Consider the following 23,852-nt stretch of genomic DNA (forward strand, 5'->3'; position numbering starts at 1 on the left):
CCGTGTCTGCTGTGAAATTCTGCTGGCTGCTCGTGCCCTTGTGTAGCGCCGGCCGTCGACTAAAAAGCGATCGTATCATATCATCGCCACTAGGCCAACGAGAGAGTACACCCATACGTTCCTCGCACCGAGATTTGCCGTCTGGTCTTGATTCGAGACCTACATACCGATATTGCCCTGCCTGCCTGCCTGCCTGCCTGTCCCAAAGGTGCCAGTGCCAGTGCCAGCAAACTTGACCGTTGACGACTCGTGCTCTCTCTCCCGTCGTCTCTTCGTCAGCACCCCCCGATACACTCACGTCACTCCCGTCTTCGTTCTTCTATTCGCTCTGCCTACACCGCACCTGCACAGAGAAAAGATGGCCTGGTCCAGTCCGGCCCAGCCCGACGTCTAAAATAGCCAGCACAGTACCTTTGGATATACGAGTGCCAGCAAGCACTTGAAAATACTCCCAGGGGCAGACAGCTGTCAAACACCAGCAAAGCAAAGCCGAAGGAAGAAGAAAAAAACACTCCACCTCCAGCCGCCGAACCCTCGCGATCCAGCGGCGACAGGCCCTATAAACTCGACCCTAGCAGCCCCATTGCCGTGCTATCGGTGGGGCCCAGCCTGGGAGCAGCGCTAAGCACCAGGCCTGTTTTTGCTACCCCACGCCGGCTCCAGCGCATTGTGCCTTACAGCTTCAATCACTTCCAGTCCCTCTCCCTTGGCACTTCGACCTTGTCCAGCCTTCTCTCTCGCATCCATATCTTAATAATAATAATAGCAGTATTATTATTAGCTCGTCAGCTGCTGCCTTTGGCCTTGGTCTCAGCCGTCTCTCCTATTCTTACTGTTTTTAAGGTTTTTTTTGTATCGGATAGCAGAGGAGCTGGCTCTGCGCCAGAGTCCTGTTTGATACCTTTTTACTTGGATTACCTCCCATACTTTTTTTACCTTTGGCTGCGAAACCTCCGCACCCGAGCCCCTCCAAAAAACTGCCGCCGAGCTCTTTTACCTATTAACCAGCCCACCACCCTCGACCTCTTTTTTTCTCCCAACCTCCTACATCTCGCCGCCTGTCTCTCTCTCGCCAGCTCAGAGCTGATCTCTACATCCATCTATACCTGTCTTATACCCTCGGCTTCTTTCTTCATCGCCCTCGACCGCTGAAGCTGCAAGTCAAAACAACTAGCCCGTCTCGGTAGTCGCCGGTCGAGCCATAGTTCAACGGCCTTTGAGCCCTACTATACCCACTCACCTTGTCCAGGGAACAAGAATGATCCCCATGCAACGCTCTCTCTCATCGCCAGACTGCATTCAATCCTCCCCACGTACGTTGCCGCCGTCCTCTGGCCCAGCTTTCTCCCGGAAATTTGACATTGCACTCGTGTACTGATGGTTCATGCCACTGGTTCAGCCGTGTCACCCACGGTTACGCACGAATCGAGATCTTCCACTCCGTCACCGGACAAGAACAACGGCGCCAATAACAACACAAGTAACAACAACGGCGTGGATGCTCAGCGGCCAAAGCGGTACGAGTCGCGAAGTCCCAGCCCGACGCCCACTCGCTCCTCCGACATCCCCCAGACCTTGGCTTTGCGCCTGAGCGATGATGTCCAACCTCGCCGTGGACGTCACCCCCGCCATCAGTCTCCCATGGCCTCTCGAAAGGCCATTGTGGCACAGCCAAACCTGCCAAACTCTAGCAACGCAAGGCATGGCTCCAACTACCGCCCGCTGACTCCGACGAGCTCGTCCAACGAGACTCTACCGGGGTCAAAGTATACCAAGAAGCCCTTGCTACAGGATACGTCCATGTACACGAATACCCACCTGGTGCGGGACAGTGACAACACCACGCTTGAGGAGCTTGCCCATGTTGTGCGCCTCTCCAAATACCAGGAGCGCAAGCGCGCCAACACTCGAATCCGCCTGCAGAGGAGCCTCATTTCTACTGCATTGAGCGCCCGCCTGACTCGCTGCGGCGAAATGGCCCATCGCTACCTTGTTGAGAGCTTCCGGAAAGACGACAAGGACAACTTTGCGGCCCTGTACAATGCTATTCACGACGTCCGCAAGAGCTGCGATGAGCTCCGCCGATATGCTCTTTTGGAGCCGGAGCTGGAATCTCTGTCCTCCTCTGCCGCCCTGGGCTCGTCCGAGAGCCTGGACACACCCACTAACTCCACAGTTGGCGTCGTCGATCCGCTCAAGTCCATCACCCCGTTTTTGCATGACATCTCTGCTTCCGCCAGAGAGACCTTTATCGAGTTTCTGACCCAGATCCGAACCAACCCAGACTACCTTGCCACTCGCATATGTGCCCTCTCGAGCTCAGAATTGAATGTCTTTTTGAATTTCCACAAAGGTTTGGAGCCGGTTGAGTCAGTTCTCCCATTCCCCACGAGGAACCCCAACCGGCCCCATGCAAGTGCCTCGGGACGTAGCACCTCTAACACAGATATCGAGAGGCTCCTTTCTTTCCAGAGACATGATCCCCTCTCGATCCTGATCCATGCTTGTTTTGCCAATTCGGCCGGCCCAGATAGCTCCGAGGACCAGCGACGCACCGACATCTGGGCCACGGTCCTGGCCAGGCTGATAGCCGAACCCAAGTCTGCCGGTGAACACTTCCTGATTTGTGTGCTAAACATCTGGACAGCTATGCGCGATTGGTCTGGTAAATCCAAGATGGAGTGGTACCTGATGAAGATCCTTGAAGACGGTGCCTTTCTGCTGGATCGCGCAGAGGATCAGCATGGCACCCGATTCAACCTGTCAGACTGGAACCAGTCGGATGAACTCGCAGCCAAGGACTTTTACGACCGCGCCGTCAACGGCTTGTTTGAGCTGGTCGACGACGAGGATGCTACCGGTATCCCTGAGGGCCTCCTGGAACTTGGAAATGCCATCCTGAGCAAGCTCGAAAACAAGTTTGTGGAGAACACCTCCAAATGGCTCGTCTGGAGATGCCTCTTCTTTGTCTTCCTGCTCGGGGTCATCATCCACCCCGAATACTATGGCATGCTAGCTGAGTATCACATCACTCCCTATGCCCGGGAGAAGATCCTGAAAAAGGTTGCCATGAAAGCCCATGAATACGTTTCAAGCATGTGGAGCGGAAAGCCTTCGGCCACCTGCGTCCCCGTGAACATCCCACCCAAGATCAAAGGCCATGTGGAGAACATCCTCGCCAGATTCCAAGGTACCCGATCCAAGGTTCCTGCTGCTAAGCTTCTGCCGGCCAGATCAATCACCTCCCTCAGGGAGACTGTTGAGGTCCGCCCCTACTTGGTCATCAGCCCTGCTGATCTGGCAACGCTGGTGAATGCTCTCTTCCCGGAGAAGCGGCCCCACTCCGCACGTTCGGGTCCAGCCTCCATTTCTGGGCTGTCGGCCATCTCCCAGCCTATCTCCATGGCCAATCACCACAAGAACAGCTTTGATACGGCCTCGATTATCAGCACCAGTGCCTCATCCATCATGAGTGACGCCACCACGTCTCGCGACTTCATCTACGACCTCAACACTGCAACCCCACGCTACTCTCCTCCTGCCGAGGACCCTGAGGAGCAAAGACGCCTGAGCAAGTATGAGGATGATGGCTATCGCCTCAGACTCGCCATCCATGAAATGCAGCAAAATCTTGGCTCAGATGTCGTTCGCGGATCAAGCCACCCATGTGCCGAGAGGTGGGTAGTTCTCTTCATCTCCCCTGACGGAAAGAGCCTATCTACACAGATGACCTACGATCCGGATGATGAGCTCGAGGACGAGGAAAACTCGTCCAGCACCGACACCGATGAGGATGAGGCATCGCAACGCCCAGAGCTGGACAAGGACTATCATCAGCTGCGAAACTCTGTTCTGAAGCTGGTGGAAGATTATGAGATTCCTCGCAGCCTGGAGCCTGAGCGTGGACGAGCGCAGCTCAGCAATCGGGCTTCGGGTCTCAGGAAATACACATCACGAAACAGAATCATTCAGCCAGAGAAGACTGTTGCCAGCCGGAACCCTTACCGAAAGCAAATGGGCGTCGATGGTACAATTTCCACTACCGACTTGACGCCAAAGGAACCCGAAGAGTCCGAACCTGTCTTAATCACTATGCTCAAGGCGGCCTCATCTCAGTCAAAAGCTCAGGCAGACTTTGTTTCGGCACACATGTACTGGAAGACGCTGAACCAGCTTACGGCGCTGGCATCGAGCTCTCTCAGACAGGACGGATTCGCTGCTCTGATCAACATTCTAGCTAGGGGACCACGCGACGCCATTCGCCGCTCTGCATCTGCTATCGAAGAGTACGATGCTTGGCTGGTTTGGCTGAAACAAAGCCAAGAACGCCACGAGGGCCTAATCGACACCATGATGAAGCGCGTCAATGCCATCCGCGACAAGATGTGGTACGTGACCGACGTTCGCAATTCCAAGGAATATGCGCACAGCCGTGACATTTGTCAGGCTCTCAAGACCATGGGTATGCCGCGTCGTTGGAGCTCGTTTCAGCGGTCAAGAGCTCACAACAACCGCGGTCCTAGTGCCTCCTATCTCTACCGCACCGAATCGCAGATTATGGACCTCCTGGCCGCTTCGGAGGAGCAAGGCGGGCCGAACAAGCTTAGCGATGATCAGGCAGAGATGACCTCCATGTGGCTGCACCAGTACGGAATTGAGAATTTCTGCCAGGGAGAGGAGAGGATCCACCGGTTCAATTGTGAGGTGGACCGATGCATCAGTAAGCTGGTTGGGGAAACTCTTCGAGATGCGCCAGTACTGTGGTCAAGCGAGCTGTATAAGCGTGACAAGCTGGTGTATGATCGCAGCAAAGCAAGAGACCGCGATCACTCGTGGGCTGGTGATGACTCTACGAGCATCATCAGCGAGCAAGATAGACGCCATACGTCATCGTCATCTGGGCGTTCCAGTTCCTTTGCTCGCGATCTGAGATCCATGACAAGCAACAACACCAGTCATCACTCTTTGGACTCGTCAAGGCATAGCCACTCGAGGACTGGTGGAATGCTCGCAGATATTCCCGATGGACAAGAATATTTTGACAAGGCGTCGCCTGTTGATTCTTCGGGCACATTTTGGTCACCGTTCCAACCGGCCATGTCTACCAGCTCGGCCCCATCGCGATACTCGCCTACCACCAGTCTTACCAATGTGTCGACAACTTTCTCGGCTCCTCACCACACGATTCCTTCAATCACAAGCGTGTCCACCGGCCGACCAAGCACAGCTGCTTCATCCAACGACACTATTCAACAGCATCGCAATGATGATGAAAAGACGCGATTCTTGAACGAGCTCAAGCAAACTCTCACCAGCTTGTTGCTGTCTGATCTGGGCAATCAAGTTCTAGCACGGGGCTCGGAGACTGATGGCTGGTTCCAAAAGCTTGGTCAGCAATGCATCGATAGGAAGGATGCCCTGGAGAGACGAGCTCGTCGCAAGTCTGACAAGAAGTCCATGTCGAAACCAGGAATTGCTAGGCCGAGGGGTCTTGAAAAGAAGAGGAGCTTTGGAAACCTCAGGAATCCGACCGACAATACTGACAGAATGTCGGAGCCTGCCGATAACAACAGTCCCGTGGCTTCTCCAGAGTCTCCCATGGCTACGATTGATCCACCTCCCGTCCCCAAGGAAACCTCAAATGAGTTCCCCTTCAAGAAGGCTTACCAGCGTCTTTTGAACATGTTCTGTGTCCATCCCAACCCTTACGCAAAGCTGAATGCCCTGAATGAGTTGGAACAGCTCATCATCGCTTCGATGCTGTCCAGTGGTCCGAAGAGGGCGCGATGGAACAGATCTGATGCAGGCTCCAGCATCGTGGAAGACCACGGCTCAAACTCCCGTCCTACTCCGCTGGAGGGCATGATTGACAATGTCAAGGAGCGCCGACTGCAAGCTATTCAATCCGGCCTTCCGTCAACCGGGTTTTCCTTCACATCTCGCGGGTCCAACTCGGAGACGCGATCTATTGTGTCTGGTGGTGCGTCCAACTCAGACCTCATCACCAAGGAGCTTTACACTCTCTTCCGAGACGCCTCAATTCGACCAAAATCTCTCTTCCGTGACTTGCAGTTCATCGCTGCCTTTGTCCCTGCCTCTATCCTTGACAGGCCGGAGAAGGGCAAAGCCTTCTGGAACGCAGGGCTTGCAGCGCTCAAGCTGAAATCGGAGGTGTGCCGAACCATGGTGGAGATGGCAGACGAGGTGATTGCAGCCCATGCGCACGCTCGCCAGTCAACTACTGATAGCGCTACTCCCCTCGACACACCTCAGTCAACGACTGGTACTCCCCCTCCCCCATCCACCACGTATGGACTTAACGATGTTGGTAAAATGTGGACCATTACCGCTAAAGAAGGATACCCCACGGCGCAGCGTGAGCTCGCCTTGTTCTACTTATCTAACCCCGAATACGTTGAAAGAACAACGCTTCCCCTGTCCAAGCCGAGGGAAGTGTTTAAGCAAACGGTTATGGAGAAGTATGGCCGCACCAGAGGCGGCCTCGGCGGCCCCGGTGCTGGCGGTCTTGGCAGTGTAGGTGTTTCCTCTAGAGGCCCGGGATCTGGAAATGGCGGCTCTGGCGATGGGCAGCTCTCCGGTGGCAACGAAGGTGATGTTAGAACTGATCCAGGTTTGATGTGCGTCGCTGTCCACTGGATGGAAGCGGCTGAGCAGGGTGGCGACGAGCTTGCCTCGAGCTTCCTGCGACAAAACGAGTTTATGGGACTTAGTTGATTAGCTTTGTCCCCAAGTATTCGTATACGAGTACGGTAGCCAAGTTGGAACAGCAAAGGACTCTTCTTGGCTATCGCTCTCATGATTTATTCATTGTTCTTTATCTCTATTTCCGGCGTTTGCGCTCATGCTTAGGCGACACAAATGCATCTTTGAACAGAGGGCATACTCTTACCACATTCCCTTTGTTCATCTCTTACCAATCTGACCTTTTTTGCATCATGACGCACGCAAATGGAACTGGCAACGCGGGTATGAATTCACGACATGGTATGATGGCATTTATCACGATCTCAAGCCTTGTTTTTCTTGACGAAAGAAAGATGGTGTTTTTTATTTGCATCTGAGTCATGGACCCAACCAACACACTCACAAAAAAAAAAAAGATGAGAGCTCTTTTTTCTTCCTCTTTCTTCTTTCTTCGGCCGGTATAGAACATGAGGGAACAGCGGGCTAGCTGGCTGGCTCCTCTGATTTTATGATACCAATCAGTAACGGACGAAAAAAATGGTGTTGGGATCATTTTTTTATATCATTATTACTCTTTTATTTTATTTAAACTGCGTGCGAAGCCTGCCTTTTTAGCTCTTTAGATAGACGGACACCCACGTTCCTTTTTTCTTCTTTCGCTTTGCTGCTCTTTTTGGATTTTGTTGTTTTTTGGTATAAGTTTTTTGGAATGATGAGGTGAAGTGAAGTTGAGTTGTGGCGGAGGATATACCATGAGTTAAAAAAAAACTTGTTGGCTGGCATTTGTATAGCATGCGCGCTGAATTTATATTAGAAAAGAAGAAGAGAGATCCAATACAATGAATGAAGAAAGAACCAGAAACACGTTTGTGTGAGAAATGTCATGATTCCAGCTGTTGAAAGCAGACACTGCATAGTATTCGCATTATCTAGTAATAAACACTGGGAAATTCCCTTGTGGCCCAAATCCTATGAAATGTAAAATCTACTAAGATTACTCGTCCTGATCCATATTTTCATCATCGTCATTGTCATCGTCGTCGTCGTTGTCTTCATCCTCTTCATCTTCGTTATCCTCGTCTTGACTTGCTTCCTCATCTAACACGACCAGTTAGCAAAAATAACAACATGCCTGTTATTCAATTCAAAGACTTACATTTGACCCTAGGGGTGTATAACCGAGGAATCATCTCATAGGCCACAAAATGTCTCCAATCTGTGCCCGTGTATTGCAACGTCCCCCCAGTCACTCGTTCAACCCCAGCATCCACGTCTTCATCCTTCGTTTTTGCAGTAGGCTTGAAGTTTATCTCCTCCAGGATGTGGTGCCCATTGACGGGATACCATATCTGCTGCATGTTACCCAATTTGATATGTCGAAGATTGAGGTTGGGTATGTTTAGCAGCTTTTTCAGCACCTGTGCAAAGAGAATCTGTCTGTCTTCCAGCACCTGGCTTTGATCAAGGGTGCGGTCGTCGGACACCAGTTTGATTCTCCATAGTTCGAGATTCTGGACTGTGTCGGCGAACCTCGCAATGAGGCGCACGAGCTCGTCGACGGTGAAGGACGTCATGCCTAAGCTAATGTTCTGCAGCCGGGGGAACTTTATCGGAGCATTTAGTAGTGAGATATCGCTGGTTTGTCCATTGGGGGATGGCGACTTGGCCTCTTTTTGGGTTTCTGTTTCAGACGTTGAGTCTGTCGCCGTGAGCCAGTCATACAGGTTTCTAAGGCTGTTGCGAGTATCGTATAAGCTAGCGCTGTGCCTTCCATTGATGCGGAGCTCCTCCAGTCCATCACAGTGTCGTAGGAACTTGGTCAAGCTATGCCGTTGATACGGTAGATCGTCATCGCCAATAGCGCTCGAGTTCGCTTCAAGGGTTAGGTGCAGTCTTTTAAGACCCCGGAGAACAGGAATAATGGAAGCTTCAAAATCTGGATGCATATGAAAAGCAGAGTCGAAAAGCGGGTGGCCTTGTCTCTCCATGACTTCAATGGCCTTTGGACGGGCATTCGCCGTTCCTAGCGCGTGGATAATGCCCTTGAACATTTGGTCGACGAAGCCATACTCCATTGAGCCCCGACCAAAGATTCCATGATTCGTAGGCCGAACGCTAGTTTCTTTCAGCAAGGTTTGCGTGCCGTAGCTCAACCAGTGAGCGTGAGGGCCATCCCGAGATCTCCTGTTGGAGTTGAAGTCACGGACAACCACCGTCTCTAAGTTTGGCAAGTTGCTGAAAGCCTCGGTCAAGTACTTGGGAACCAGCCCGAGTGACCAGAGCGTCTCCTGCTCGACCAAACGCTGTGCAAACATGCGCGCTTTCTCCCCGCCCATTGAAGGGGTGGTGTGTATACCGAGCTGGTCAAGGCCGAAATGTACGTGGCGCAAGTGTCCCGCCAGACGGCTTTTGGAGATGTCTACGAGGGCCCTGAGGCTGAACTCGGAGATCATGAACTGTTTGCGGGTGAAGAACTCAGTGGTGAAGCTGTAGTAGAGGGCCTCTTCGACGGATTTGCAGGTGATGCGGAGGTTGCACAGCTCGGGGGTGGTGAGATGCCATGTTATCCTGTCGAGGATCTCTGCTGGGATTTGGAGGAGACGGCAGGACTGGACGTTTTGGCTGGTGGCCATGTCTGCGGGTTGTTGAGACATGGTGGCCACTGCCAATTGGTATCAAAAATGAAGGAGATGAAGTTGGGGAAATAAGTGGCCAGAGCGTAGATGTAAACAAACAACTATCGACTGGGCCATGGACAGCCGCAGCTGAAGACGGGAGCGTAGTGTCTTGGTGGTGCTAGGCTAAGGATTATAGTGGCTGATGGGGTATCTGAAATATTGATGCTCTTGGCTAAAATAACAGGAGAAGGAACGAAAGTAGATGATGGATTGAGAAAATTGGGAATGAAGAAGAGACAGGGGAGATGTTGATAGATGTGTGGTGTTTATATACATGGAGAGATGAACAAGAGCTGCACGTCCTTTGTCCAGAGCGCTGGACTGGTTTGATGTTCTCGGGCCAGCTGCTGCCTGGTGTTCAATTTCAGTCCCCACCGCCATCTGTCGCCCGATTGGCCGGTTTCACCACTTCCCGTCCTGGCAGCTGTGTGACCAACAAATTGATCAAAATCATAGGTAGCTAGCAATAAAAACAAACAATAGAGGCAGATGTTGGAGGAAAATTAATGTATTTAGAGATAGTGTCCGATGTTTGGAGAAGCCATTGGTGATGACATATGCTTGAAAAAACAGTAGATTGGAGATGAATGAGCTCTACGTGTACCTACTCGTGGCATGACGTTTCCACCTATACATGTAGTAGATGTCGCTGGGCTGTGACATGCAGTTTGCCAACTCGGGATGCTATACATGTACCAAACCTTTTATTTTGCCATTGCCACAATAATGCCAGTGAAGGCCAACATACACCGTGAATCAATGCCAAACTATCCCAGTGAATGGCGCATTCATATGACCACTGCTTGGAAAGTAACTTTGATCTGCCGGAAAAATTGAGGACGCTCACAATGTCTACCTAATTCACCGAGCGAACAGGTACTTATGCGATAACCCTTCAGTTATTTCTCTTTACCAGAAGCATAAAAATGAACAGAGGTGGGATAAGTGGAGAGAGGCCGAATGGACGAAAAAGTATGCGATTCTTGGAAACTTGCATTCTCATTCTCACGCCTCAAAGCAGCTTGCTTTGTCGAGCATTACTTGTCTCATACTCGAGTACGATTAGTGTCTTTTTTTACATTTCGAGTTGAACATGTAGTTGAAGCTTCGGGGAGTGCCCCAATGTCCCGAATACAGGATGCAAAAATGGCCGGCATTGGTACACTTATTAAGTTTGCACCGATGGAAATATGAGGCGACATCTGGTTTGGCTGATAGCAAATGTCGAATGCTATACCGTGGCCACCACTAGACAAAGTTATGGTAGAATAAAATCTCGCCTCGCATTGAAAAGCTTTCCCCAATATCTGCACTATATTTCGGTGAAAAAATCTCATATAGGTGAAAAACTATCAGATAGGTGGCTTGCAATACTGTCCTCGTCAATTATATAAAGGCCATGATCGGCCCTCTCCTTTTCCACACAACTCACACTTCCATACAACTCATACTTCCGTACAGCTCACACTTCCACACAACTCACACTTGTCCATTACTCACCATCAACTGTCAAAGCAAGATAATCACCATGAAGGCCTCTTCAATCCTGGCACTTCTCAGCCTTGGGCTCCCTGTCCTAGCTGCGAGTATCCCCCAGTATCTTGAAGACCCTCAAAACTTCTACGTTAGCGGCGTCGTTAAGGAGGCCGGCACAGATGATGAGTTTATTCCGTCAAGACCCGCTGCGAGCAACGACGTCACCTTCTCTTGGTGCAGTGATTACAACCAGAACGCCACTTGTTCTCAGATGAAGCTCAAGCACAGCTGGTGTTGTAGGTGCCCTTTGTCCGCTTTGTTTGAACTCTCTAGCTTTGCTAACTGTGGGCTGGTAGATGACCTGGGTGCTTTGGACCCTAAAATTACGAAACAGTTGGAGGGCGTTGGCGCATCTAATGGTAGATGCATGATGTTTCGGTAAGTTAACATTGAGTTTGTTGTTTCCACCTATCATTTATACCTACCATAGCTCTTCATCTCTCCCCTCAAGTATCATCAGTCACCATCAACCTGTCATTCGACCAAATGAAAGGCGCAACTCTGACACACTCACAGAAACAATGAATGCAAGGGCGAACACACGGCCATGTTTGTTGGCGAACATCTGTGGACAAGGTTTCTGTGCCCCATGAGCCACGTGAAATGGCACAAACAGGCAGCGTCAGTTCGCTGCTGTGCTGGTAACCCAGCGGATCCGTGGTGCGATAAGAAGATCAGGAGCCCGGAAGGATGTGTCGCGCCACCTTAAGCGTCGATTGAATGGATGGATTCAGCTGGGCTTTGGGCAGATGTTATGAAAGCCTCTATGCTGTACGGAGTGATTCTTGTTGGCTGGTGGGAGGTTAGTGGTGATGCTCCTTGTTTGTTTGGGGGCATCTACATGTACATGTACCTAGACTCCGTATACAATACCAATGCCTAGGTAACATTGAAGTATCATGAACTTTGAGAAATGGATATTGATAGCAGTAGAACGAATGTTAACTGGACACCATCTCCATCTCAGACAAAGCCATTGGCCAATTGAATCCCCTTGCTGATCCAGACTGAGCACATGCGTGACATGAATGATTCGACTGACGATATCAAGAGATTGACCACTGCAGCTGTTAGTCATCCCAGCTCTCGCATCCCCATAAATCCAGGCAGCAAGGCCACTGAGATCCCAGCTCTCGGCCAGCCACGTGATGCCGCGTTCTTCTCGCGCGCCTGCTGAGCGAGATCTAGGCGCGCTGGTGCCTGGAAAGCCCGCTGTAAAGCCCGTAAAGCCTCCCCGGAGCCACAAAAGCTAGGGAGCTGCAGCGCTAACCAGCCCCGGCCGTAGTGGGACAGCTGCGCAGCTTCTAGCGGCTGGGCTCCACTAAAAGCTAGGCAGCTCCGGGCCAATTTGCGCCTGTACCTGAGAAATCCGTCCCAACCCGAGCTAATCTGCGGACTATTAAAATGGGCGTCGATTATCAGCTTCAGCCCCGAGCATCAAGCTGCTCAACTTTCATCTTTTCTTCTTCTTTTCTTGCCATTGAAAGCGCAATTGAATCTTGTCGACGCGTCTTTTTAATCTTTCTGCTTCGCTGCGTTGAACCAAGCATTGTACAGCACAGCATTCACCTCTTCAGCTCTTCTATTACAAAAGCCGCTAGTAGGAAGCTGGCCATTACTTCTCTCTCTACTTCCTAATTTCCCTCCCCAAATCCAACATTACCACCAGCCATCATGCCTCGAAGAAAGGCTGCCCCTGCGGCTCCTGCTGCTCCTGCAGTGCCGCCGCTGGACGGATGCGTCATTGCCATCAGCGGCAAGTTTGACAACTCCAAGCATACCCAAGCCTCTCTCGAGCAGCTCATCAAATCCCTGGGCGGAAGCGTCACCAAGACCGTCGCCAAAAGCACAACCCACGTTGTCTGCAGTGAAGACGATTACAACAACAACACGGCAAAGGTCGCTGCCGGCAAGGCCAAAGACTTGCCTGTGGTCAGCCCGGCCTGGATCTTCGAGGCCGAGAAGGAGAATAAGACAATCGACCCACAGACCCATGTCTGGGGCAGCGACAAGTCTGCCGGCCCACAAACCAATGGCAAAAAGAGACCCATCATGGTGTCCAAGAGCGACGATGACGAAGAGCCCGAGGCCAAAAAGGCCAAAACCACGGGCTCCAAGGCTGCGAAAGGAGCAAAGGGCAAGGCTAAAGCTGCCGACCCTGAGCCCGAGACGGAAGAAGCCAGCCAGGTGGCAGAGGGCCAATTCATTAAAAAGAAGGACTTCACAATCCCGGTAGACGAGCACTGCCCGTTGGTCCACACCGTGGTATACATTGACCCTGATTCTGGCCTGATATACGATGCTTCCCTAAACCAGACGAATGCATCCAACAACAATAACAAGTTTTACCGCGTTCAGGTGAGTTTGAGTCCAGCTCGTGTCTATAGACCACATACTGATCCGCGTCTGCCCAGGTTGTATTTGATGCCAAAGCAAATCAATACAAGACATGGACTCGGTGGGGCCGTGTCGGAGAAACCGGCCAGAGTGCCATTCTCGGCAACGGCACATCAGCAGATGCAATCAAGAACTTCGAAAAGAAGTTCAAAGACAAGTCTGGATTGTCTTGGGACAACAGAGGCGATAATCCAAAGCCAGGAAAGTATGCCTTTGTTGAGCGAAGCTACAATCCAGACGACGAGGACGAGGACGATGCCAACAAGGCCGACGACAAGGCCGGTGTGAAAAAAGAAGACGATGAAGAGGTCAAGATTGCAGACTGCACTCTTGAGCCCCAAGTCAAGTCACTTATGGAGCTCATCTTCAACCAGCAGTATTTCCAGGCCACTATGACTGCCCTGAATTACGATGCGAACAAGCTCCCTCTAGGAAAGCTGAGCAAAACGACCATCACTCGTGGTTTCCAACAGCTCAAAGATCTCGCGGCCTTGATGGATGATGCCTCTCTCGCAGCCAGCAAGTGGAACACTACCGTTGCTAATGCCACGGAAATGCTATCCAACATGTATTACTCCATCATTCCTCACGCATTTGGCCGCAACCGTCCTCCCATTATCAGAGACAGTGTCCTGCTCAAGAAGGAGATTGAGCTGCTAGAAAGCTTGTCAGACATGAAGGATGCTGCAGACATTATGAAGATTGACCACAAATCAACAGACACGGTCCATCCCCTCGATAAGCAGTTCCAGAGCTTAGGTCTCAACGAAATGACGGTACTGGACCCCGAGAGCACTGAATTCCAGTATCTCTCAGACTACCTTCACGGTTCCAAGGGAGAGAGCCATGGCCACACTTACAAGGTTCAGGACATATTCCGAATCGAAAGACAGGGAGAGAACATCCGCTTCGACGACTACGTCGAGAAGAGCAAGATCGGCGCCAACCGCCGTCTTCTCTGGCACGGCTCGCGCGCTACAAATTTCGGTGGTATCCTTAGTCAGGGTCTGCGAATCGCGCCGCCGGAAGCCCCCGTCTCTGGTTACATGTTTGGCAAAGGTATCTACCTGGCTGATATGTCATCCAAGTCGGCCAACTACTGCTGCTCGTACATCTCCGGAGGCCAGGCGCTTCTGCTTCTCTGCGAAGCCAAGCTGGGTGACCCTATGCAGCAATTGACCAATGCGAGCTACAATGCCGACACTTCTGCAAAGTCGCAAGGCATGGAGAGTACCTGGGGTATGGGTATGACAGCGCCGCCAAAGTGGAAGGACGCTGGGGAGGTGCATGAGGGCCTCAAGGGCATTCAGATTGTGAGTCGATTCTTCCTTCATATTTTTCTTCTCTTCCTCAGTTTACTCCACGTTCTATGCATACCAAAGTATGAGTATCATTTGCTAACATGAGCAACAGCCCGACGTTTCCCACAAGCCATGTGCCACCAACGTAGACGGCGCATATCTCATGTACAACGAGTACATCTGCTACGATGTCTCGCAGGTAAAGCTGCGCTATCTCTTGCGTGTTCAGATGTAGACAAGAAGTCGAATTTCACGTAGTATTGTAAAATTTTCTTCATATCTTCTATGATGGGATGACTGGGTGTAATGATAGAAACACTTTTTCGGTCCACAGGGGGCCATTGGAGTTCTGGGGTGCGGCTTCTGTGTAAAAATAGCTTGCAGATTTGTGTTTTACGTATTACTGATGACTACCTGGACGAATAAACTGACTACTATTTCGTAATCTGCTGTTTCCCCAATCTCATAATGCAGCTTTCCTTGACTTGTGAGATGCTAATCCTTAGTCGCCGAGAGGATACGCGTGCAAAATCTGCCCGTAATACAGCTCGGCATCTTTGGACGCGAGAAATATGAAGCTGGGAGCAATCTCGCTCGGCTGACCAGGCCTTCCAATCCCAGATTTCTTCCCAAATCCCTCCATCTGTTCCGCAGGACGCGAGGCAGGCTGAAGAGGCGTGTGGACAGGGCCAGGGGCTACAGCGTTGACGCGGATGCCTTTGGGCATGAGCTGTTTTGCGAGCGACTGCGTAAACGAAGTAATGGCGCCCTTTGTAGATGCATAGTCTACCATTGCGGCTGTGCCTCTGAATGCAACAGTCGAAGTTGTGTTGATGATGCTGCAAGTCACAATACGTCAACAAGAATGAACATGTATATTCCACGATGAAAAGGGAGGGGATAAGACTCACGAGCCACCTTTCTCCATATGCGGCACAGCATACTTCGTAACAGCAAACATCTGCAAAATATTACTCCTAAAAGTACTCTCCACCGTATCAAGATCAATCTCCGTAATGTCCTCGCACATGACCTGCTTCGAGGCGTTGTTGACGAGGACGTGCAGGGCACCGAATTTTTGCATGTGCTGCTCGACGGCTTTGCGGCAGGTTTCGTTGTCCATGAGGTTTCCTGGGATGAGGAGGCATTGCTTGCCTTCTTTTTCGGCCATGCGCTTGGTTTCTTGGGCGTCGGATTCTTCTTCGGGGAGGTAGACTATGGTTACGTCTGAGCCTTCGCGGGCGAAGAGGACTGCGACGGAACGGCCTATGCCAGAGCTGTGAAGTTTGTTAGGTGATTTTTAGCTCTTTCCTTTTCTTCTTCTTTTTATTGCTTTTTTTATTATTTTTGTTACAGTAAGGATGGAATTGTAGTATACTTACTCTCCGCCTGTGATTAAGGCTTTGTTGCCTTTTAGTTTTCCGGCTGCCAGATATTCTTGATGTTCATGCTTTCCTTCCAAAGCGGTTGCTTCACTGGTTGGCTTCATGTCCTTCTCCAAGCTAAGCTCAATGTCAGTCGGACATTCTTTGCTGGTCAGATGTTTAACAACATAATTTACCCGGGAAGGTCCTGTCTTTGAGCTTCCCCGACGGGCTTGAAGCTACCAGATTCGGTGCGAGACATTGTGTGAAATTTGATTCTTGAAATTGCTGAACTAGTGTTTGGTGTAGGGTATTTGCGAATGGCGGCGCAGTAGAATTGGCGTTTGGGAATAAAGTGTCTGAAAGAGACGCGGACAGCGGCACTGAACATGATTTCGGTTTCAAAGAATTGCATACACTTATTGTAAGCACTTTTATCCTTTCTATATTAATTCGCTGTGTTGGGTATCTCACAAGGTTGCGTTTCCGTGATGTCATTCACTGTGGCCGGACATGGTGATTGTCAAATGACATCAATGTTGGCAAAATCTAGATGTCAATGATGCTTTCAATTGTTCTTGCCCCACCGACATATAAAGGTTAACAATTTTAGAAAAACGATTCTGCTGTAAGATGTCAGACTTGTTTCATGGACATCTTGAGCTTAATGTGTCTCTATTGATCGTCTGCGCTAAATTGAAGTTTAATCCTCTTCTTACAGGGTGGGTGTGTATTGGCGCAAGAATTTGACATGATTGGACATGGCGAATTACAGCTAATTCCAACGCCTTAAAATTCTCTATTAAATAGCATGAAGATAAGAAGAGACCAATGAAATAATAGCAGACCCGGCAAGGATCAAGCGGAAATGTAGAGAAATATGCCTGTCGAGTTCTAACTAGATGCCGGGCCATTAGAAACAAATACTGCGATGATCGCAGCGTAGGCAGCAGTAACAACCATCATCTCTAGGTTAGATGCCCTCAACAATACTGATACCAGACATGCAAACACCACAATACAGATTGAAATAATGACAATTTGGATGCTCTTCCGTGAATCATATGACAGGGCAATAAGAGGAGCTATCAAAAAGATAGCCGTGACTATTCCTATAATAACTCGAGAAATTATCTCTGAAATAAGTGTGGCATTCTGGGAAGACGATGCCTGATTCATTCCGAAAGGACTGGCATTCTCGACGTTATTCTGAGATGATTTAGATATCCGCGAATATCGAAACCACCGTAGAAGTTGATGAATGGAACGCTGTAAGGGGTCTTGTCGAGTACGAGGGGTCTGGTCTACCCTCAGAAGCCTTGTTTTATACATTTCATATAAGGTAATGTCTGTTCTGAGGCTGCATTGTTTTTCATCATCAAGGAGCGCGAATGTGTCCATAGACATAATCGTATTAAAAGCAATCAACGCCTCATCTTACTCAAGATTAACAAGATGCATTGGAATTTGAGAAATTATACATACCATATTGCTTTAATGATTGACGGAGTTGCAGTATAAGCTCCTTTGAAACCGCTTGGTCAGTAGAAGGAAGTATTTCGTCCCTTTTACAATGCTTCAGCCCCAACCTATCTGTTGAGGATGGCTCCACATTCAGACTGAGGCCAAGCTGATAGATGAGATGATCTATTCCAGCAACCTCGGCCTCGAGATACCGCAGGTTCAGTAAGTGTGTGGTCTTGAAGCGACGGAAGCCATGTAGCGTAAGGTTACTGTCGGATGTGCTAGCCTGCCAGTGGTTGGGGAATTGTTCGCTCAAGCTTTGGCCGGGTTGACTGGGCTCCATGGATCTACTCTTCTGTAAGTTAAGAAGCAAGTTTATAAGCTGAGCTCGGGTATATAGATGTACTTGAGAGTGGTTTTAATGAGCCAAAAACTTGAAATGTAATAACTCTATTCTAGGAGCCTCGGTGGATGGAACTTGGTTGTAGTCCAAGAATTGAACTAGCTTAGAATTGGGCAAGAAATATATGTACTCAGCGATGAATATCAATTGAGGGTTACTATATTGGACAGCGATTCGCCTTGAATTTCTCTGCAGTGGAGAATCTCAGCTTCTGAGTTCCATATTCAGTGCCCAAGCCGCCTTACTATCTGGCTCAACGCGAGGCTCAGCGCGGGGCTCTCGGCCTGCGAGACAAATAGTATCGGTACACGTTTTATAAGCGATATGTGATATTAGCTCCTGAGTTGTTAATTGGTGCCCACGCTGCATTGCCATCTGGCATAGTACAAGGCTCCCAGCCCGAGAGACGAATATTATTAGCCCACGTTTTATGTTCGGTGTCTCTTCGCAATCCCCTCTTTAACTAAATGCATGCATACAATTGCATGCGGAAAAGTAACGCCCAACCTTGAAACCCGACGAAGTGGATGAGAGCAGAGCCTCATGCGATGGATACTCACATGTATAAATGGCCCAAACAATTTAGCAATACCGTCGATTTATGCATAGGTGATCAAGATCATTTTGTTGCGCTTGTCATCCAGCTACCAGAGAAAAACCATGTCGGATCCCAATAACTACACAGTTGGGTGGATCAGCGCCATCGAAATCGAGTACGCTGCTGCGCAAGAATTTCTCGATGAAGAGCACGAAGGGCCAAGGTTGGCCCATCAGAACGATGAAAACCACTATACGCTGGGCAGAATTGGAAAGCACAACGTCGTGATAGCAGTTTTGCCCCGAGGAGACAATGGCGTGGCGGCCGCAGCAATGGCCGCAAAGGATATGATGCATTCCTTTCCCAACGTGAGGGTATGTCTGATGGTCGGCATTGGTGGTGGCGCACCTAGCAAAAAACATGATATACGTCTTGGAGATGTTGTTGTCAGTGTTCCAACATTTTCCGGAACTGGTGGTAACCAGGGTGGTGTGATCCAATACGATTATGGGAGGACGATTCAGGAGAGGTGCTTTCAAGGTGCAAGATACTTGAACCGGCCACCTAGAGCTCTTCTCACTGCGGTAAACGGACTCAGCACAAAATATAAGAGAAGGGGGAATGATATTGACACAACCATTAATAACATCCTCCAAAGAAACCGAAGGCTACAGAGAGAATATGGTCGGCCAGCTCCAGACTCGGACAAACTCTATTCAAGCGACCCTGTCCAAAAACCAGGCACCGAAGCAAAATTAATAGAACGGCCTGAGCGGTCTGAAATGGAAGACAACCCAGCAATTCATTACGGTCTGATTGCTTCGGCCGATGGCTTCATGGAGGACGCTCAGATTCGAGATATACTTGCAGAAGAACTTGATGTCTTGTGCTTTGAAATGGAAGCTGCAGGATTAATGAACAGCTTCCCGTGCCTAGTAATTCGCGGTATCTGCGATTACTCGGACAGACACTGGTTCAAGGAGTGGCGAGGCTATGCAGCCATGTCGGCAGCAGCATACGCAAAGGCACTCCTCGAAGCGGTGCCAGCGGGCGATGTCGATAGAATGCAAACAATTAAAGGTAAATTATCTCCTTAGCGACTAAGGAGGACATGCTAATAGAAGCAGATCTTCTCCCGCCTGAGCTTATGGAGAAAGCAAAACACTTCATCGCTCCACTTTGGGATGAGAAGGGAAAAGAAGCCATTTCTGGGTCTGGTATGCCTTTGTCACTACACATAGTAACACCTTAAATAAACAAACGCTAACATCTAGATATCGGTGATAGCTGACCTTGAAGAGACTCAGACAAAGGACAGAAGCAAAGATCAGCGCTACCATATGCCTCCAACCCAAGCAGCCGTAGCGCAATCACCAAGTGTGGGAGATAGTGACTCTGAGGAGGCTCAGGAAAGTGACACAGACGAAGATCAGTGCTACCAGATGCCCCCCAATCAAGCAGCAGCAGAAACGCCACCGGCTGAGAATGGCTTCACTAACAGCCAGAGTGACATTGAGCATGTGTACATTGCCGTGATGGGCGTCACTGGCGCTGGGAAGAGCTCTCTCATTTCCTTGTGTACTGGAAAAAATGTAAAGATTGGCCATAACTTGCAGTCATGTGGGTATACAATTATCATTTTCGTCATTGAGCAGGCCAACTAACAATACTGGCTGCTAGGTACCGCTGATGTCGAGGATGTCGAGTTCATGTTCAACGACCACGTCTGCGTCCACCTCATTGACACACCGGGCTTCGATGACACAAGCCGGTCTGATGTGGAGGTGCTACAAAACATCGCCGTCTGGCTTAGCGACTCGTTCGAACATGGCACTAAGCTCAGCGGCATAATCTATCTGCACCGCATCATTGATGTCCGCATGGCTGGTTCCGCACTCCGCAACCTATCGATGTTTAAGAAGCTATGCGGTGAGAACGCATACTCGTCAGTCGTCCTTGCCACTAGTATGTGGAACCAGGTCAACGAGGTTGAAGGTGCGCAGCGCGAGCGAGAACTCATTGAGACGCCGAAGTTTTGGGGCCACATGCATAAGAAAGGCAGCCGCGTCTTCCGTCTAGACCGGACGCGCGAGAGCTGCCTCGAAATTATCAAGTATATCCTCTCTTTAGGCTCGACTACCCTTCTTGAGCTGCAAGATGAGATCGTCAACAAGGGCCGCCAAATCGAAGATACTGAGGCGGGCGTACAGCTTAACGAGGATATGATCCGCGAGCGCAAGAAGCACCAAGCTGAGCTGCTAGCCTTGAAGACGCAGATGCAGGAGGAGATGGCGGAGCACGATGCCGAGCTGCAACGCGCTTTAAAGGAGGAGTACGATGAGCTCAAGGAGAACATTCGCCGCAACGACGAGGAGCAGGCTAAGCTCAAGCAGGACCTCAAGGATGTTCACGAGCGCAAAGAGCGCGAATTACTCGAGCTCAAGAAACAAATAGAGGCTGATCGAAAGAAGTACGAGGAGGACATGCATAACCAGGGGGAAGCCCTCAAGCGGCAAGCCAAGGAGCATGCGGACATGATCCGCCTCACCGAAGAGCGCAGCCGTAAGCAGTTGGAGATCTTCGAGCAGAAAAACAACGAACGAGACGACAGGCTCCGCCGCGCGGAAAAGGTCTTTGCGCGGCAGGCCAAAGAGGATGCCAACCGCGCGAATTCTTTCGCTAAGCATCGTGATACACCACTTCACCTTGCAGCTCGACAGGGGAAGGCAGATGTGGTTCAAAAGCTTCTTATACAAGGGGCCATTATTGAGGCCAAGGATAAATATGGCGGCACACCACTTTATGATGCAGTTTATGGCGGAAAAGAAGATACGGCCAAGTTGCTGCTTGACAAAGGAGCTAAAATTGAAAGTCCGAGAAATAATGGCCATGCAATTCTTCATACCATGGCTGCCGAGGGACGCGCAGATATGGTTAAATTTCTTCTCGGCCGTGGAGCTAAGATTGAAGCCAGGACGAATGACGACGAGACTCCACTTGGCCTCGCAATTAAGAATAACAAAACAGACGTGGCCAAGTTACTGCTTAGTCGAGGAGCTAATATCAACGCCCGGCGGACGAGGAATGGTTGGACCGAACTTCATTACATGGCTTCTCAAGGAAAAATAGATGGAGCCAAATTTCTTCTTGACCAGGGAGCTAATATTGAGGCCAAGACGAATAAGGGTAACACACCACTTTTTCTTGCAATTAGGAATAATGAAACAGGTGTGGCCAAGTTACTGCTTAAACGAGGAGCGAATATTGAAGCTCGGCGGACGAAGAATGGTTGGACCGACCTTCATACCGTGGCTTCGACAGGGAAAATGGATGCAGCCAAATTTCTTCTTGACCATGGAGCTAAGATTGAAGCCAAGACGAATGGCGGCAGCACACCACTTGGTCTTGCAATTGCCAAGAGAAAAACCAATATGGCTAACTTGTTGCTTAATCGAGGAGCTAACATTGATGCCAAGCAAAATAAGGAAGGGTCCACGGAACTTCACATTATGGCTTACAAAGGGAAAGCAGATATGGTTGAATTTCTTCTTGACCATGGAGCTAAGATTGCAGCTAAAAAGAAGAATGGAGATACACCACTTGACCGGGCAATTTCGAATGAAAACGCAAACGTGGTCAAACTGCTGCGTGCTCGGGGAGCCAGGGGTTGAGTATGAGGCACCAGCTATGGTTCGATAGCATCAATTCTTCTGATACATATACATACGCAAAAACTTTGTTAGAATTGTGTCGTCAGGAGGGTAGCCATCTCCAAGTTATATGGTTACTCCTTAAGCTTCGTCTTTTTTCTCGCTGCAGCCCTTATAATCTTGCGTCTATCTAATGCAGTTCGTCATATAGCATATTGATTCTATAAGTCTTCGTGCGATGATGTCTATGAGGCCCTCCCAGAGGCCATTCATAAGGTATTCTGCATCCTATCAGTCTTTCATCGCTTCTATCATCTACTGCGCTCTGTAGAATATCATCTCTGTTCTGCGCTGTTTTGAAAGATCTTTTTAGCAAGGCCGACTGTATCTCGCAAAACCTTATCCATCTGCGCTCTCTCTGTAACCTGGGCAGCGAACGAATGCAGTGTTATCCCTCTAGGCAAGGTACTTCATAAATCACATTTGCTATGACGCGCAGAACATCTCGTCCTTTTGCAACAGCTTAGGCCTTCACAACAACGGAAGAACGAAAAGGGAGAGGGCATCGAATGTGTAGGGCCCGCTGGGGTGGAGCCATTCAGGAATACATTACAGCGGTTCAAAGAGGCTGTCTTGGGGCATTTTGGTGCACTATGTCGATTCCTTCACAATAGGATGCTAATAAAGCTGTTGCTATCTCCTCCACAACATGCCATAACAAAGAATCATGCGGCTGACTTGTCGCACTCGCAAAGAGATCTTCCCTCCTTCTCAGGCATCCTTTTTTTGGTGAGTCAAAGTCCAATTTCTAATATATATCAATCAGGAATGTTATTACCCTTAGAATGAGCATTCTTGGCACATAAATCAAGTAAATGTCTAGTTCTGGGCAGGTTTTGTCTATGAAACCGATTAGCAATGCTTGGCGCCATCGTTAACAGATTCAATGTCAATTGCAAATACCTCCCAAATATCAGCAACCAGATATGTATCTTGGCCAGCAGCAGGTAACTCGTAGATGGCCGTAGCAGCGACGAAGTTCAACCACGTATAATTGGCATGCCCCGTTTCATATTTGACCCTGACGATGCCCCGGTGGCTATCTGCTTGGCCGTCGTCATTTTCCAGCTGTGTCCCAAACAGTTGCAGGTAAATCAATGCGCCATCGTCAGTTTGTACATTTAAGCGTGCGTCAGGATGGTAGAACCCCTTGGCATCATATGACCCGTAGTCGGCGCCAAACGATAGGACCTTTCCAGTAACGCTTGGTCCGCTGACAGTGCCCCCAGTTATCGGAATCGTTACTTGCTGGCCGAGCCCAACATCTCCAGCGTCCAAGGCTGATCCGAGTGTCACGTTCACAAGGCCAAGGTAGTTCAGAGATGGCTTGCCAAGTGCTTGACCTGCGACTGTTCCGGCGTAGGCAAGGAAGTAGGTGATATAGTCGGCGGTTCTCATCTTGGATTGATATGGGCGATATTATTCGTGAGCTAGGTTGGGAGTCTGTGATAAGTTGTCAGGTTGGGTATGTTCAATTCTGTGTATATGTCGAGCATCAACTTGACATTATATAGCCGGAGTATGGCATTCGGCATATCCTTGCTTCTTCTCCTTTTCCCATTTTTCGTCTTCTCCTGGGAGTCGGAGTTGGAATTTATAATGAATTAGCAATCAAAGATGAATAGACTGATGGTTGTTAAACAATCTTGCGGTATGGTATGACAGCGGATTTCGCTACTTCCGAGAATCTGACAGTCTTTCTCTTTGGAACAAATCTTGTGTATAATAGAGAGAGCACTTACTAAGCGGAAGCTGG

The 23,852-nt window shown here is 49.7% G+C and overlaps 10 protein-coding genes across 10 annotated transcripts; 6 read left to right on the forward strand and 4 right to left on the reverse strand.

The window, feature by feature from the left end:
* Nucleotides 1-1,377: 1,377 nt before the first annotated feature.
* On the forward strand, nt 1,378-6,735 carry M431DRAFT_479656 (hypothetical protein; the record flags this gene model as incomplete). The annotated part of the gene is made up of 1 exon (XM_024915791.1): nt 1,378-6,735. One exon carries the CDS (start codon nt 1,378-1,380, stop codon nt 6,733-6,735), a length of 5,358 nt encoding a protein of 1,785 aa, XP_024777818.1.
* A 964-nt stretch (nt 6,736-7,699) lies between these two features.
* On the reverse strand, nt 7,700-9,359 carry M431DRAFT_78539 (hypothetical protein; the record flags this gene model as incomplete). The annotated part of the gene is made up of 2 exons (XM_024922709.1): nt 7,700-7,803; nt 7,862-9,359. The coding sequence occupies 2 exons, from the start codon at nt 9,357-9,359 to the stop codon at nt 7,700-7,702; spliced, it is 1,602 nt and encodes a 533-aa protein (XP_024777819.1).
* A 1,552-nt stretch (nt 9,360-10,911) lies between these two features.
* Nucleotides 10,912-11,628, forward strand: M431DRAFT_79555 (hypothetical protein; the record flags this gene model as incomplete). The annotated part of the gene is made up of 3 exons (XM_024922833.1): nt 10,912-11,155; nt 11,216-11,297; nt 11,436-11,628. The coding sequence occupies 3 exons, from the start codon at nt 10,912-10,914 to the stop codon at nt 11,626-11,628; spliced, it is 519 nt and encodes a 172-aa protein (XP_024777820.1).
* A 965-nt stretch (nt 11,629-12,593) lies between these two features.
* M431DRAFT_110301 (hypothetical protein) lies at nt 12,594-14,852 on the forward strand (the record flags this gene model as incomplete). Its single annotated transcript, XM_024911746.1, has 3 exons — nt 12,594-13,277; nt 13,334-14,629; nt 14,730-14,852. The coding sequence occupies 3 exons, from the start codon at nt 12,594-12,596 to the stop codon at nt 14,850-14,852; spliced, it is 2,103 nt and encodes a 700-aa protein (XP_024777821.1).
* Nucleotides 14,853-15,119: 267 nt separating this feature from the next.
* On the reverse strand, nt 15,120-16,243 carry M431DRAFT_79642 (hypothetical protein; the record flags this gene model as incomplete). Its single annotated transcript, XM_024922849.1, has 4 exons — nt 15,120-15,456; nt 15,529-15,894; nt 16,000-16,119; nt 16,179-16,243. The coding sequence occupies 4 exons, from the start codon at nt 16,241-16,243 to the stop codon at nt 15,120-15,122; spliced, it is 888 nt and encodes a 295-aa protein (XP_024777822.1).
* A 632-nt stretch (nt 16,244-16,875) lies between these two features.
* M431DRAFT_492385 (hypothetical protein) lies at nt 16,876-17,788 on the reverse strand (the record flags this gene model as incomplete). Its single annotated transcript, XM_024917003.1, has 2 exons — nt 16,876-17,417; nt 17,467-17,788. 2 exons carry the CDS (start codon nt 17,786-17,788, stop codon nt 16,876-16,878), a joined length of 864 nt encoding a protein of 287 aa, XP_024777823.1.
* A 521-nt stretch (nt 17,789-18,309) lies between these two features.
* On the forward strand, nt 18,310-19,906 carry M431DRAFT_359382 (hypothetical protein). The gene is made up of 3 exons (XM_024914545.1): nt 18,310-19,466; nt 19,514-19,598; nt 19,674-19,906. Exons 1-3 carry the CDS (start codon nt 18,509-18,511, stop codon nt 19,675-19,677), a joined length of 1,047 nt encoding a protein of 348 aa, XP_024777824.1. The 5' UTR covers nt 18,310-18,508; the 3' UTR covers nt 19,678-19,906.
* Nucleotides 19,829-20,842, forward strand: M431DRAFT_78458 (hypothetical protein; the record flags this gene model as incomplete). The annotated part of the gene is made up of 2 exons (XM_024922700.1): nt 19,829-20,006; nt 20,067-20,842. Coding segments are annotated over 2 exons (954 nt in total), but the record flags the coding sequence as incomplete, so codon positions are not given.
* Nucleotides 20,843-21,085: 243 nt separating this feature from the next.
* On the forward strand, nt 21,086-21,646 carry M431DRAFT_53121 (hypothetical protein; the record flags this gene model as incomplete). Its single annotated transcript, XM_024920821.1, has 1 exon — nt 21,086-21,646. A coding segment is annotated over one exon (561 nt), but the record flags the coding sequence as incomplete, so codon positions are not given.
* Nucleotides 21,647-22,738: 1,092 nt separating this feature from the next.
* M431DRAFT_14719 (hypothetical protein) lies at nt 22,739-23,494 on the reverse strand (the record flags this gene model as incomplete). The annotated part of the gene is made up of 2 exons (XM_024912746.1): nt 22,739-22,936; nt 23,000-23,494. The coding sequence occupies 2 exons, from the start codon at nt 23,492-23,494 to the stop codon at nt 22,916-22,918; spliced, it is 516 nt and encodes a 171-aa protein (XP_024777827.1). The 3' UTR covers nt 22,739-22,915.
* Between the last annotated feature and the right edge of the window lie 358 nt (nt 23,495-23,852).

Source organism: Trichoderma harzianum, assembly GCF_003025095.1.
Source record: "Trichoderma harzianum CBS 226.95 unplaced genomic scaffold M431scaffold_3, whole genome shotgun sequence".
Lineage (NCBI taxonomy): Eukaryota > Fungi > Ascomycota > Sordariomycetes > Hypocreales > Hypocreaceae > Trichoderma > Trichoderma harzianum.

Bases quoted from the DNA above. Each gene is read 5' to 3' on its own strand.
- M431DRAFT_359382 (XM_024914545.1), top strand. From the start codon at position 18,509: ATGTCGGATCCCAATAACTACACAGTTGGGTGGATCAGCGCCATCGAA. The intron at 19,467-19,513 runs GTAAATTATCTC...TAATAGAAGCAG, and splicing joins TAGAATGCAAACAATTAAAG to ATCTTCTCCCGCCTGAGCTT.